Source organism: Nylanderia fulva, unplaced genomic scaffold (genome assembly GCF_048542155.1).
Source record: "Nylanderia fulva isolate GAGA-0341 unplaced genomic scaffold, ASM4854215v1 Scaffold505, whole genome shotgun sequence".
Taxonomy (NCBI): Eukaryota; Metazoa; Arthropoda; class Insecta; order Hymenoptera; family Formicidae; genus Nylanderia; species Nylanderia fulva.
The window spans coordinates 26,823-41,580 of NW_028190594.1; the positions used below are offsets into that span (position 1 = coordinate 26,823).

Here is a 14,758-nt window from a genome sequence, read left to right on the forward strand (position 1 = left end):
GGTATGTTTGGGTGTTATGCGTAAACTTATTATGTTATGGCTTTCAGGACCACTTAAGATAAGATTATCAAATTCAGACAAAGAACAAATTTCTAAGAAACTAATAAAGTTACGCAATTATATTCCTTCTGATTTTTGCTCGAAAACCAAGATCATTAAAGTATATCAAACATTGGAAAGCCACAGAATATCGGCAATTTTTATTATATACAGGTCCTATTATATTGAAAGGAATACTACAAGAAAATGTATATTTAAATTTTCTAACATTACATGTAGCAATTCACAATTCTTGCACATCCTACTTTAACATATCAAACTTCTATTATAGAATATGCAGAAAATTTATTAAAACATTTTGTAAAATCATTTCAAGTTATCTACGGTTCTAAATATATTTCACATAATATTCATAATTTATTACATCTTGCTGCAGACGTAAAACAATTTGGTGCTCTGGATAAATTTAGTGCATTTAAATTTGAGAATTATATGTCTACGTTAAAGAAATTAATTCGTAAAACTAACCAACCATTACAGCAATTAACAAGAAGATTTGCAGAAATTGAGACAATACATAATAATGAAACATTCAAAATATATTCAAATTCATACGATATGGAAAAATGTTTTACACGCTCTCATTGTGATGGTCCTATTACGAAAGATTTCATTTCTGTACAACAATATAAAATTTTTTGCAATAATCAATATTATATTAACTGTGATGATCCAAAAAATAATTGCATTTCTTTTGAAAATGGACAAATAATGTCAATTTTTAAATTTCATTAAATCTAATGACAATAAAATGTATGCTATTGGCAAAGTACTTGTGTTAGTGGAAGATTTATATACACAGCCTATTTCGTCATTAACTTTAAATATTGGTATCATGTCTGAATATTCTCATCTTCAGACATGGGAGTTTGATAAAATTAGAGCAAAAATGTTGAAAATGCCTTATAAAAAAAATTATATTATATTTCCGATGTTACACACAACTGAATAATACATGTTTAATATTAATTTGCATTTGTAATTAAATAATTAAACGTAATTATAATACTCTAATATAAATTGCAAATATTATTATTATTATTATTATTATCGTCACATTTTTATCATATTATTTACATCATAGATTATTTATAATTTCAATGCTGATCAATTTTTATTTACAGTTATTATGGCGTATAATATTGTGGAGTTCGAAGATGGTTTACAAATTGTTCCTTCTGAATGGTTAACTGAAAATAATAAGGAATGTAAATGGCCATCATATACAAGTCAAATTAAGATAAATAAAGCAATTATGAAAAGAATATTTCCTTCTGATGATTGGCAATTATATAAAATAATCCGTATTTTTGGTAGCAGCGGTTAGTAATATAAAAAATGTATTTTATTTTTTTATCAAAAATTATATAAATTAAAATTATAATATATATGTATTAAAAGTATATATTAAAATTTAAATTTTAAGTGATATTTGATTATAAAATATATAAAACAAAAATCTAATTTTTAATATTCAAAAATTTTATACGTTTTAGATACATATGATAAAGCTATAGACAAACTTAAATTAGCTGAACAAATATCCGATATAGATGGTGATGATGGGAACTTGTTCCAAAAAAAATTCAGATACTTTTCGACATCCAAAATTGAATGCTGAGATTGATGTAGGAAAAAAAAATTTTCGGGTATTAATTGAAAATTTTTAAAAAACTCCTAAGATATATATATATTTTTAAAAGTTTTAACTTTTTTTATTGATACACTGTAAAAAATTTTAAATTTTAAAATGGTATTAAATTGTATATTAATAATTGACAAGATTTGATATACAATTTAAAATGTGGGCAATTATTTTTGCAATTTTCAAATTTAATTATCAGGAAATAAATGCAGATTTGTTTTAAATCTTACAATTGATGAACGTTTAATAAATTGGATAATCACATAAGAAAAAATTTAGGAACGGATTTAAAAAAAAAGAACTTATGATTTCGATTTTCCGCAATCCGTTAAAAAATTTCAGGAATTTATCATCAATTAAAAAAAAAAATGTGTTCTAAAAATGGGTAATACAAAATTTATATTTTTACTTACGGGAAAAATTTTGGGAAAGGATACAAATATCTACATCCGATTTGTTTGTTACTTGTAATGCTGAGATTGATGTAGGTAAAAATATATCTGTTATTAATTTTAAATTTTTGTAAAAGCTTACCTATATATATATATATATATTATTAAAGTTTTAACTTTTTTTATTTATATCACTGTAAACATATTTAAAATGGTATATAATTCGTAATATTTATATAATCTGACAATGAGTAGATATACAATAATATGTGTCAATTATTTTTGCAGATTTTCATAATTTAATTATCAGGAAACTAAATGCAGTATTGTTAAATCTTACAACAATTGATGAACGTTTAATAAAGTTGGATAATCACATAAGAAAAAATGAGGAAACGGATTTAAAAAAAAATGAACATTATGATTTCGATTTGCCAGCAGATACCGTAGAACAATTACAGAGAATTGATAATCAATTAAAAAACAAATGTGTTGCTGCAGAAATGGTATATACAAAATATTATTATTTTATACTTACGATTGATTAGAAACATTTTATTGAAATGTCTTATAAAAAACAATATTTTGGACATATTTATTTATTTATATAATGTTAAATAATTTTAAAGAAGTTAAAAGAAAAGTAATGTTAACTTTTTTTATAAGAGAAAAACAAATGTTTATTATTTTGATATTTTTAGATCATAAACTAATATTAATTAAATTATTTTATATTTTTAGACAAGACAATTGAGCTTTTTAGGAGGTAAGGATCATCATGATGTGATTTCGTACATGATGAAACATATTTTAACAAATAAATTAGCAATGGAATATAGTTGGGCTGGTGCAAAATTGAAAAATGCCTTTGAAAATCTTCGCATTACTATATGTATCATAAGTAAGTATATAAATATTTAATCACAGAAATGTTTTTATTGACATATTTTTGACACTTTATATATAGCATTCTATGCATGGTTATATTGGATGATGCTATTAGAACTCTAATATCATATCATTATTCAATAATATGTAATCATAGGAATATAAAATAATTTTGAATAGTATATATACATATATACATATATATATATATATAAAATTAAGTCGCTTTAAATTTTTATATAATCTATAACCACACATATCTGTTTAAACTTGTTGTTAGATGCTGCGCGAACTTCAAGAACCAATTTAACAAATAAGGAAGTTGAGGATATAATTGCAAGATGGCTAATTTTAGCCAAGCAGAGATTTGACCGAGATTTGTAAGTTATATATAATATACCTCAATTTAACTATTTTATCATCTTATCTCAAACTTTTTATTTTTATAAGAAACTGATTTTAAAGAGGGTGAACACATGCACTATCTGTTCATTATTGCGTGGATTAGTTTTTTTAAATTAAATACAACATTTAAGAACTTATTGTTATTTTTGTATAGAATATTTATTGCAGAATTGACTTATTGCACCTATGTATAACAATCACATATTTCTTTTTAGGAAAAAAGGAAGAACAAAAGAAGAGATGCGAAAATGAGGAGATCTAAACAAGAAAAGGACAGGTTATTAAATAGAATAATTTTAATATATAACAAATAAAATATTTGAACGTTTATTATTACGTTTATTGCACAGTTTATTATTATTACGTTTATTTATAGATTTTATAGAGTTTATTTTTGCATATGAACTTTTTTTATTTTGAATGTATTAATTTCATACACAGTAATTATATATATATTTTATTATTTAAATGGTTACAGTATTAAATACATATGCATAGTTGTAAGTGCAATAAAGTAATTATTAAATATTATTTTTTAAATATAGTATAAAACGAGAAAAGTTATAATAATATATACAGTTGAATATTAAAGTAATTTAAAGTTCTAAGTATTTTAGTACTTTTATGCGTAGCTGTAGCATAAAAAATTAACAATCACTATGATTATTTTATTAATGCCTATATATTAAAAAGTTATGCACATTTAAGTTAAGTTTTCTAACAATTGTATCAATTTTTTTTCATAATTCTGATAAAGTGATAACTAGAATTTTAAAAAAATTACTTTAAAAATGATTTATTATAAGTATTAATTATATATGTTAGTGATATAGTTATTAAATATGATTAAATGATGTGATTTAACGTGAATGTGTATTAAATGATAGTTATACACCCACACACACGTACATATATAATAATATGGCTTATATTTTTTGGAACGTATATATGTATTATTTAAAAAATAAAAATGTAATTAAATAAATTACATTTATAATCTTTGAGACAAGCATATGACTACTGGCAGGATCAACCAGGGAGCTTCGTGTTCGGTTACTCGCAAGGGAGTAACTCGCGAGCAAGCCCGAAAACTCGTCGCTAGCTCTTTTTCGCGCGCGCGCGCGTTCGATGCCGAAACACCGACGCGCGCGCGACACGCTCGTATGTGCCATTTTATTTGCCGCCGGTCTTGCTCAGCCGGTCGGCGACACTCTGCTGTGTTTAACGCTATTATGTAAAGCGTACGAGAGAACGACGGAGGCGAGAGTAAACCCCCGACGCCGCCGCCTCTCCTCTTCTTCCTCCTCCTCTCCGTTCAAAAATCCACAAGATCAAAATACTCGTGTTCTTATTCTCCCAAATGTTATGATGCGCGGTCTCGAGAGACCGCGCGATTCACCCTGACGCTAGATCGACGATGCTTAGACGTCGAGGACTGTTCTGTCTGGTTCGTACGCGTTTAACCGCACACGACCAGCAATAAGATTTCGCTACGGCGTACAAAGCGAGCGGGAAGAAGCAACTCTTCCCGCAAACTCGTATCCGTGGAGTAGATGCTCGGTAAGCGCGACGATTCCGCTGCTGCGTACGAAACGAGAGGGAACCGCGCGGCCAACACACTAGAGGCGTGCGCGCCACATAAGAGCCATTCGGTCTTGCGACACCGACTCGTGGCAATGCTGTGCTCGTAATAAATAAGTGTGCGTTAATTTTGCGCGCGTTCGGCGACGAACGAGAAGAGCCGCACCGTAATCCCCGGCGAAGAGGAATACGAGACGACGCGAGAGTCGAACGTACGTTCTCGCGAGACACGCAACCTCCAAGCATGAGAAGACTTGGCGGCGGCGCGTTCTGCGACGATCGTATATTATTTTATATATTCGTGGTTTCCAAATCAAACATTTTATATAAATGTTCTCTCCGTGTCAGAGTCGCGACTCGACAAAATCCGTTCTCGACCCGTTCGGGCGATTCTTCGTTTGTCAACGTCGAGAGCGCGACACGTACAATATTAATTTCTCCTACCCTCTTATAGTACTCAACCGACCGGCCAAGCGGTCGGCGACGGTACGGAGAGCGGTCGAAACACGCCGGAGTGGCGAGAGACTCGAGAAAGTACGTTTACGACTCGTCCGGACTCGCTCGACTCGTTCGACGCGCCGAGCGCGACGTATCTCTTATTAAAAAAAGGTAAAGAAGGCGACCAGTTAAGGGCACGCCATTAACAAAAATTATCCATTGCAAACCCATGTACAATAGAATTGTATGAAAAATTATCGATTATAAACCCATGTACAATCGTAACAAAAGTAATGAAATAAAAAAAAAATTGCGCCAAGTGAAAGTAGAAACTTGTACCAGTGGAAAATTAAAGTTGCAGACATATATAGAGTCGTATAATGAATCAATAAAAATTTAAATTTGCAAATGTAGAATTGTACCATAAAAAAACTTATCTTTTAAAAAAAAAGATAAACAAGATGCCAAGTCCATGCGCCATGTGAAAAAGTGTTAAACAAAAAAGTATTTTTAAGTAAAAAAATCTATCAATTGACAAAAATTTATGTTCTAAAATTAATATCTCTACAAAAAGTAATGTCCAATTATTGCGCGAATAAATAAACATTTTTATAAAATATTAAAATTTAAAAACTTATGCAAATTTAAAATTAATATAAAATAATGTAGGCGTATCTTTTATCTAATATCGAATATATCAATTAATTATTGATTATGGAAATGTAGGAGTGCAGGAGAAGGCCGGATGAATTTAGTGACTCAGGAAAAGAAGTCAGGTTCGGAAGATATATATATATATATGTTTATTGCGAGTCGGAAACGTCTTCGCTGTCCAAGTCCCGGTTCTACCCTGGCCGGACGTCTGGTCTCTTTGGATTCTCTCGAACCACCTTCTCGAACGCCTTCAATAGCTCTCTTCCAGATTGGAAGTTCATCAGGCGCGCCTGACTCTGCAGCCGAGGATCCGTCACTCCTTCGATGATGTAATCGAGGAGTTCGTCTTCCGCGATTGGTACGCGATTTGCGAGAATCACCTTTTCGTGGTAATAATCGCAAAACTGCTCGTCTCCTTTCCACACACGAGCCTCGAATTCTCTCCTCAGTGTCAGCTTTCCTGGCCGCAGGTCGAACATCGACTCCATCTCTCGCAGAAGGTCCTCCAGGTCCAGCGTCACATACTCGGCCTTTGAGTAAAACCAGGTCAACGCACGGCCTTTCAACCGAGAGCTAATCAACACTCTCGTCGAATTCTCGTCCAGCTGATACGTGCGTCTCAGCAGCTCCAACTGCTGCCTCCATCTCCAAAAGGTGCTGTCCGTCGCGTCAAACTCAGGCAGCAGCTCCTTAATTCCTCTCACACCGCCGAACGCAGAAATAACGCTGCCGTTCGTCATCGTCGGTGTCGAGGCTGCACTCCTCATCATTTCTATTTCTCTTTGGAGCAACTGTCGCTCTTTCTCCAAAATTTCTCGCTCTCGACGCAGTAATAAGAGTTCTGCCTGCGTCGCGTCGTCATGCTCTCTCCGTTCCGGCGTCGTCATCCTCACTCGGTCTCCTCGTCTCGGCGTATCGTCCACGGTCTCCATCTCCATGGCGTCACCCTATTCACTGGGTGAACGCACACCTCCTGAAGCCGGGATGCCATCCGAATATCTCTCCTGCCTCCGTTGCTCGCTCAATCTCGCCCATACGCCTGAATCGTTGGCATTCAGGCGCTGGATGAGCTCGGCTTTCGACCCTCCCAAGGTCAGTCCCTTCTCGCGAAGAGCCTCCTTCATCTCAGCGATGGTGAAATCACTCGGCTGCATCGACTCCGCCACCGTCCCTCAGATCTGCTCGATCGGTTCCTCGGGCACTCCGCGATGTCCCCGACACTCGCGCAACCCAAAGATCACTATGCGTTGATCGTCTCAACCCGCGCGTCCCACACTCGACGCGTATCGCGAACTCCCGAATCGCCTCTCTCAGGCCGAATTCGCGAAACCGGGTGCAACGCCTCGATCCCACTTCTGATTACTGTAGGCGTATCTTTTATCTAATATCGAATATATCAATTAATTATTGATTATGGAAATGTAGGAGTGCAGGAGAAGGCCGGATTAATTTAGTGACTCAGGAAAAGAAGTCAGGTTCGGAAGATATATATATATATATATGTTTATTGCGAGTCGGAAACGTCTTCGCTGTCCAAGTCCCGGTTCTACTCTATCTTCCTTCCGCCGCCTCGATATGAAGGATTGTCTGCCGGTTCGTGAGAGAATGCGTGCTGGTATCTCGATGAACCGCTCCGAAGATGATACTCTCAACGACGATCTGTCCCGATTCCCAAAAAGTCGGCATATTTATACCCGGTGTTAAAACCTTCCCTACCCGAAACATCGGACCAATCAGAATTACCTTTGTTCATCGCGCAGAACTGTGTTTTCGGTTTTCTCGACAAACAAAGGATCGCTCAGAACGCTTTCAATAATAAATATTACAAATAAATAAGTACCCGGCACGAGGTCGACAAACAAAACACGTAAATCAGCTAATCTCATCGTCGGTTAACGTCTTTATACAAAAAATGCCTACAGCTCGGCCATCCTGACTTTTTGACCGTCCCGGTCAACGTTATTACCAAAATTACAATACGCAATAAATAAAATTCCTTTACCAAATAATATATAATCATGCTCGAATATACGGGTGCATTTGATCCGTCGCAAATTATATCACATCTCGTTTTTTTTCTTTTGCGCTTCGTCAATATTTGTCTGAGGTTTATCTCGTATCGAGGTCGCGCTACGGATAATCGCTCACCTTAATTGGATCGCGTAATAGATCGCTCGCATCACCTCGCTGCTCAATTTTTCACCGTCGGAATTATCATTCTATCATATTTTCCACCTGTCCGTTTGCCCTCGGCGTGCCCACAGCAATTGATACGTGCTCTATAGCACCGGATCCCAAATATCTCTCAAATATGTCAGATTTGACACAAGTTCCTCTGTTCGAAATTGAACGTCTCGATTTACCATACGCGCAGAAATATTTAAAGAGATACTCTACCGATTCCTCCGATGCTGTTGACTTACGCGGGTAGAGCCGGATAAATTTAGCGAACACGTCGATGACGACAAACAGGTGACGCCCAAACTTGAAAACAGAGTTTTTTCGAATAAAATCGTACAATGATTTTGCCACCAATAAAAATCTCGGCATAGATCGATGAAAATGACTCGCGAGTCCGACGAACCTATGTACGTCCCTGATGTTACATGGCACCGGATCATTCAACGCAGACTCTATACTCTCATCGCTCGGTCGTTCGTGTTTTAATGCGATAACCCTCTCGAGATCCGGCACACACTTCTCCGTTCAAAGACTACTCAAACCATGAGATTCGTAGACCTCGCAGATCTTTTCGGTGGTATCTTCATCAACCGCCGGATTAATTTTTACTTTTTCGCTCGAACACGCCACATTGTCGTCGCATTCAATATGCATCATTTGACTAACGCGCGCTTCTTCCGCGTTTGTAATTTCAAAATCTCGCCCTAATGTTACACGCAGCGACGGACAATTCAGGAAATCCCGACCGAGTAATACGCTATACGCCATCGTACTATGGGGCACCGTGTAAAATTTCATTTCTAAGCGCACGCCTTTTACCTCCAAATCGGCGTGAACGATGCCGTCGATACTTAACCGCGAGCCGTTAATTCCGCAAAATTGACCGACGCACTCGTCCGCGAGCAGACGTGAGTCGCCCCGAATTACTTCGCTTTTCACCAAACTAATCGGAGAACCCGAATCTATTAACGCGTCTACCACATAATTATCAAACCCGTTATTTTCATTTTCAGTTATAATTTTTACAGTGATTGTATATGGCTTTAATAATGCAACCGGTTGCACGACGTTCATCGACGTAGTTTGCGCAACGCTGTTCGGCGTTTCCGACGCCGCGGACCGATTTCGCTTTGGACATTCTCTGGCGAAATGATTCGGAGATTCGCACACATAACACACCCGCTTCGCTTGCGGTCGCACACACTGAGCCGCGGTATGTCCCGTTTCGCGACACTCATAGCACCCCGTCGAGTCTCCCCGCGTCGCCGTCTCTGCTCTTCCTCCGCTGGTTGTCCTCGCTCCGTCTCTCCCTGGCCGGACGTCTGGTCTCTTTGGATTCCCTCGAACCACCTTCTCGAACGCCTTCAATAGCTCTCTTCCAGATTGGAAGTTCATCAGGCGCGCCTGACTCTGCAGCCGAGGATCCGTCACTCCTTCGATGATGTAATCGAGGAGTTCGTCTTCCGCGATTGGTACGCGATTTGCGAGAATCACCTTTTCGTGGTAATAATCGCAAAACTGCTCGTCTCCTTTCCACACACGAGCCTCGAATTCTCTCCTCAGTGTCAGCTTTCCTGGCCGCAGGTCGAACATCGACTCCATCTCTCGCAGAAGGTCCTCCAGGTCCAGCGTCACATACTCGGCCTTTGAGTAAAACCAGGTCAACGCACGGCCTTTCAACCGAGAGCTAATCAACACTCTCGTCGAATTCTCGTCCAGCTGATACGTGCGTCTCAGCAGCTCCAACTGCTGCCTCCATCTCCAAAAGGTGCTGTCCGTCGCGTCAAACTCAGGCAGCAGCTCCTTAATTCCTCTCACACCGCCGAACGCAGAAATAACGCTGCCGTTCGTCATCGTCGGTGTCGAGGCTGCACTCCTCATCATTTCTATTTCTCTTTGGAGCAACTGTCGCTCTTTCTCCAAAATTTCTCGCTCTCGACGCAGTAATAAGAGTTCTGCCTGCGTCGCGTCGTCATGCTCTCTCCGTTCCGGCGTCGTCATCCTCACTCGGTCTCCTCGTCTCGGCGTATCGTCCACGGTCTCCATCTCCATGGCGTCACCCTGTTCACTGGGTGAACGCACACCTCCTGAAGCCGGGATGCCATCCGAATATCTCTCCTGCCTCCGTTGCTCGCTCAATCTCGCCCATACGCCTGAATCGTTGGCATTCAGGCGCTGGATGAGCTCGGCTTTCGACCCTCCCAAGGTCAGTCCCTTCTCGCGAAGAGCCTCCTTCATCTCAGCGATGGTGAAATCACTCGGCTGCATCGACTCCGCCACCGTCCCTCAGATCTGCTCGATCGGTTCCTCGGGCACTCCGCGATGTCCCCGACACTCGCGCAACCCAAAGATCACTATGCGTTGATCGTCTCAACCCGCGCGTCCCACACTCGACGCGTATCGCGAACTCCCGAATCGCCTCTCCCAGGCCGAATTCGCGAAACCGGGTGCAACGCCTCGATCCCACTTCTGATTACTGTAGGCGTATCTTTTATCTAATATCGAATATATCAATTAATTATTGATTATGGAAATGTAGGAGTGCAGGAGAAGGCCGGATGAATTTAGTGACTCAGGAAAAGAAGTCAGGTTCGGAAGATATATATATATATATGTTTATTGCGAGTCGGAAACGTCTTCGCTGTCCAAGTTCCGGTTCTACTCTATCTTCCTTCCGCCGCCTCGATATGAAGGATTGTCTGCCGGTTCGTGAGAGAATGCGTGCTGGTATCTCGATGAACCGCTCCGAAGATGATACTCTCAACGACGATCTGTCCCGATTCCCAAAAAGTCGGCATATTTATACCCGGTGTTAAAACCTTCCCTACCCGAAACATCGGACCAATCAGAATTACCTTTGTTCATCGCGCAGAACTGTGTTTTCGGTTTTCTCGACAAACAAAGGATCGCTCAGAACGCTTTCAATAATAAATATTACAAATAAATAAGTACCCGGCACGAGGTCGACAAACAAAACACGTAAATCAGCTAATCTCATCGTCGGTTAACGTCTTTATACAAAAAATGCCTACAATAAAAAGAAATAAAAAAATTTTAGTTAAAAAAACTGGGCGCGCTGCTAAATAATATTCTAATGATATTAAAATTAAATTGTTACTTTTAAACTCATTGCAGCGCGCCCAGTTTTTTTAACTAAAATTTTTTTATTTCTTTTTATTTTATATTAATTTTAAATTTGCATAAGTTTTTAAATTTTAATTTTTTATAAAAATGTTTATTTATTCGCGCAATAATTGGACATTACTTTTTGTAGAGATATTAATTTTAGAACATAAATTTTTGTCAATTGATAGATTTTTTTACTTAAAAATACTTTTTTGTTTAACACTTTTTCACATGGCGCATGGACTTGGCATCTTGTTTATCTTTTTTTTTAAAAGATAAGTTTTTTTACGGTACAATTCTACATTTACAAATTTAAATTTTTATTGATTCATTATACGACTCTATATATGTCTGCAACTTTAATTTTCCACTGGTACAAGTTTCTACTTTCACTTGGCGCAATTTTTTTTTTATTTCATTACTTTTGTTACGATTGTACATGGGTTTATAATCGATAATTTTTCATACAATTCTATTGTACATGGGTTTGCAATGGATAATTTTTGTTAATGGCGTGCCCTTAACTGGTCGCCTTTTTTTACCTTTTTTTAAAGGTGAGTTTTTAGAGATTATATCATTCATTTTTGTATATGATAAGCATCTTTAAATAAATAAGCAAATTCAATTTTTCTGGCATTTTCTTATTTTAGGTACATATATATCCAATAATTAATATACAAAATTAAATATTATTCATTACACAATTTGTATCAAAATAATATATTTTTAAAAATTTATTTTAAATTTATTTAATCATTTTTATCATTGTGATTGTAGTGGCAAGGATTTTATTGCTCAGTGTCATTGCAAGCATCTGGCCTGTATATACCATAATATATTGTGTAATACATTGGCTAAGTATGACAATATGGATTTTGATAGATTCCCATGGAATATTGGAATTTTGTCGGACTTGCAGTCATCCACCACATATGCAGCCTACAATTAAAGAACGCATTTATTCCATATTATTTGCTTCTGTTATTGGCATAGTGCACATTTTTATATATCTCAATGCTGTAGATAGCAAAACATTTTGAAAACATCTATCTTTCTATGTTATCTGCTTTTTTGAAAATATTGCAGCAAATTTATTATGGCAATATGCTTGTCCTCCTGCAGTTAAAGAGGCTTAGTACTTTAATATAATCTTTATTATTTGTATCATTTCCTTTTTCTTGGGAATTACAGCAATGCTTTTGTACTATATTGTCTTGCATCCCTCAAAAAGACAACATACTTCAAACGCACCAGTTCAAGCAATGTAACTTTGATATTTATTTACTTTAAAAAATGAGAGATAAACTATACAATATGCAATTAACCTTATCTTATGACTTTTATAAATCTTATGATAAAATCTAACTCTCTCTTAATCTTTATTATGAAAAGAATCTCGGTATTATATGAAATAATTTATTGTAATTAATAGTTTAACTTTCAAAAATTTTGCAAAATAAAATAACTCATACATTGTATTTCTACCATATATATAAAAAAAAGATAGGTAAATATAAATAAATAAATATATATTTATGATATACAATAAATAAATATATATTTATATATATATAGATATATATATATATAAAATGTTGGATTTTTATTATATATATATAATTTTAAAAAATCTTTTTTATATGCTATTGAATTTTAATACATACAATTTTGATTATATGTATTTTAATTGATTATATTTATAAGTATTTTTATATTATCTTAAAAAGACTGCATAGAATTATTTGTGCGACACTCTTATATGTATGTATAATTAATAGGGACCAACTACACATTTTTTTTTCCACTGAATAAAAACAATCTCAATATTAAAATTAAATTATAAAAAAGATACTGTGATATTTTATTGATGAGAAATGTACATTTATAATTGTATTAAATACAAAAATAAACATGCCATGAATTACTATATATACATATTTTCATAATTATCAAACTTAAAAATATAATATTGTTACCAAAGAAGAAAGCACTATTTAAAAACTCTAAAAGTTCATAATTTGTTAAATTAGTAATTAAATACTGCATTTTGTATAATTTTTAAGCTTTATTCTTTTATTTTTCTTTATTTAATTGAATAGATATTAACATCCAATGTAGCATACAGATTAAATTAACAACCAAAAAAATAAATCTTAACTTTGAAATATATTTTTGTTTCTTTTAAATATCAATCAACTGGATTTTGTACTACTATTAATATGAATTCTTTATCTGGTGCCATCATAATTTTATGTTTTTTGCTACGTATGCGCAAGAAAGTTAAATCATTTGTTGGATTCAAGTCACGTACGACAGAACGAGCTTTATCTGACAATTGACTTATCAAACCTGCGTATTGAACTGTTGTCGTATTATCTAATGTTGACTTTATAGGAATACCTAAAACAAATATAATTTTATAAATTTTTGTTTACAACTACAAGTAAATCATGTCAATGATCTCATGTAATACCTTCTGCATTCACCACTATTGTTCCAACTACCCTTTTATGAGACTGAATTTGTTTCATAGTTTCTTCAACCTCTTATAAATTATTTCATCGAAATTTATTAATAAAATTTTTATTTTAAATATTCCAATAACGGAAGCAAATCATATGGAATAAATGCGTTCTTTAATTGTAGGCTGCATATGTGGTGGATGACTGTAAGTCCGACAAAATTCCAATATTCCATGGGAATCTATCAAAATCTATATTGTCATACTTAGCCAATGTATTACGCAATATATTATGGTATATACAGGCCAGATGCTTGCAATGACACTGAGCAATAAGATCCTTGCCACTACAATCACAATGATAAAAATGATTAAATAAATTTTAAAAAATATATTATTTTGATACAAAGTGTGTGATGAATAATATTTAATTTTGTATATTAATTATTGGATATATATGTACCTGCAATAAGAAAATGCCAGAAAAATTGTAAAATAGTTCCTATAGCACTGATATTAGATTTATCTTGTTAAGCTAATCAAATGCTGCGATGATAACTAGCCATTGCCCAACCCATGCTCACAAGTGAGCTGATAATGCTACCTGCTTGATGTACAACTGAAAAAAATATAGAAGCTAATTAAGAAAATTATTAAAAATATATGCACACTCATACATAGGCATTTATAATTTATATAATTGAAATATTATTGAAATAATAGCAAAATATCTGATTTTGTATCACAGACTGTAAACTTGCACATAAATTATTATGACAATAAATTTGCAAATAATAACATTAAAATTGAATGTAAAAATTGAAATTGAAAATTGAAAATATCTAACCCCGCACGCTGTCAATATAGCGGAGGGCAACTATCGCCGTCTGTTGTAAAACGTGCGAGATGGACATTTCCAATACATGC

General features: G+C 35.0%; 2 protein-coding genes across 2 annotated transcripts; both read right to left on the reverse strand.

The window, feature by feature from the left end:
- Positions 1-8,305: 8,305 nt before the first annotated feature.
- LOC146721281 (uncharacterized) lies at positions 8,306-10,518 on the reverse strand. Its single transcript, XM_085487182.1, is given in 2 exon segments — positions 8,306-8,771; positions 8,773-10,518. Coding segments are annotated over 2 exon segments (1,785 nt in total). The 5' UTR covers positions 10,513-10,518; the 3' UTR covers positions 8,306-8,726.
- Positions 10,519-13,550: 3,032 nt separating this feature from the next.
- LOC146721282 (dynein light chain roadblock-type 2-like) lies at positions 13,551-14,758 on the reverse strand. Its single transcript, XM_085487185.1, has 4 exons — positions 14,679-14,758; positions 14,295-14,450; positions 13,844-14,178; positions 13,551-13,770 (listed from the first exon to the last, which is right to left on the reverse strand). The coding sequence occupies exons 3-4, from the start codon at positions 13,899-13,901 to the stop codon at positions 13,559-13,561; spliced, it is 270 nt and encodes an 89-aa protein (XP_085343311.1). The 5' UTR covers positions 13,902-14,178; positions 14,295-14,450; positions 14,679-14,758; the 3' UTR covers positions 13,551-13,558.

Excerpts from the sequence above, each read along its gene's own strand:
- LOC146721282 (XM_085487185.1), bottom strand. The coding sequence starts at position 13,901 with ATGAAACAAATTCAGTCTCATAAAAGGGTAGTTGGAACAATAGTGGTG. Across the intron at positions 13,771-13,843 it reads AATAGTGGTGAATGCAGAAG|GTATTCCTATAAAGTCAACA; the intron begins GTATTACATGAG and ends TATTTGTTTTAG.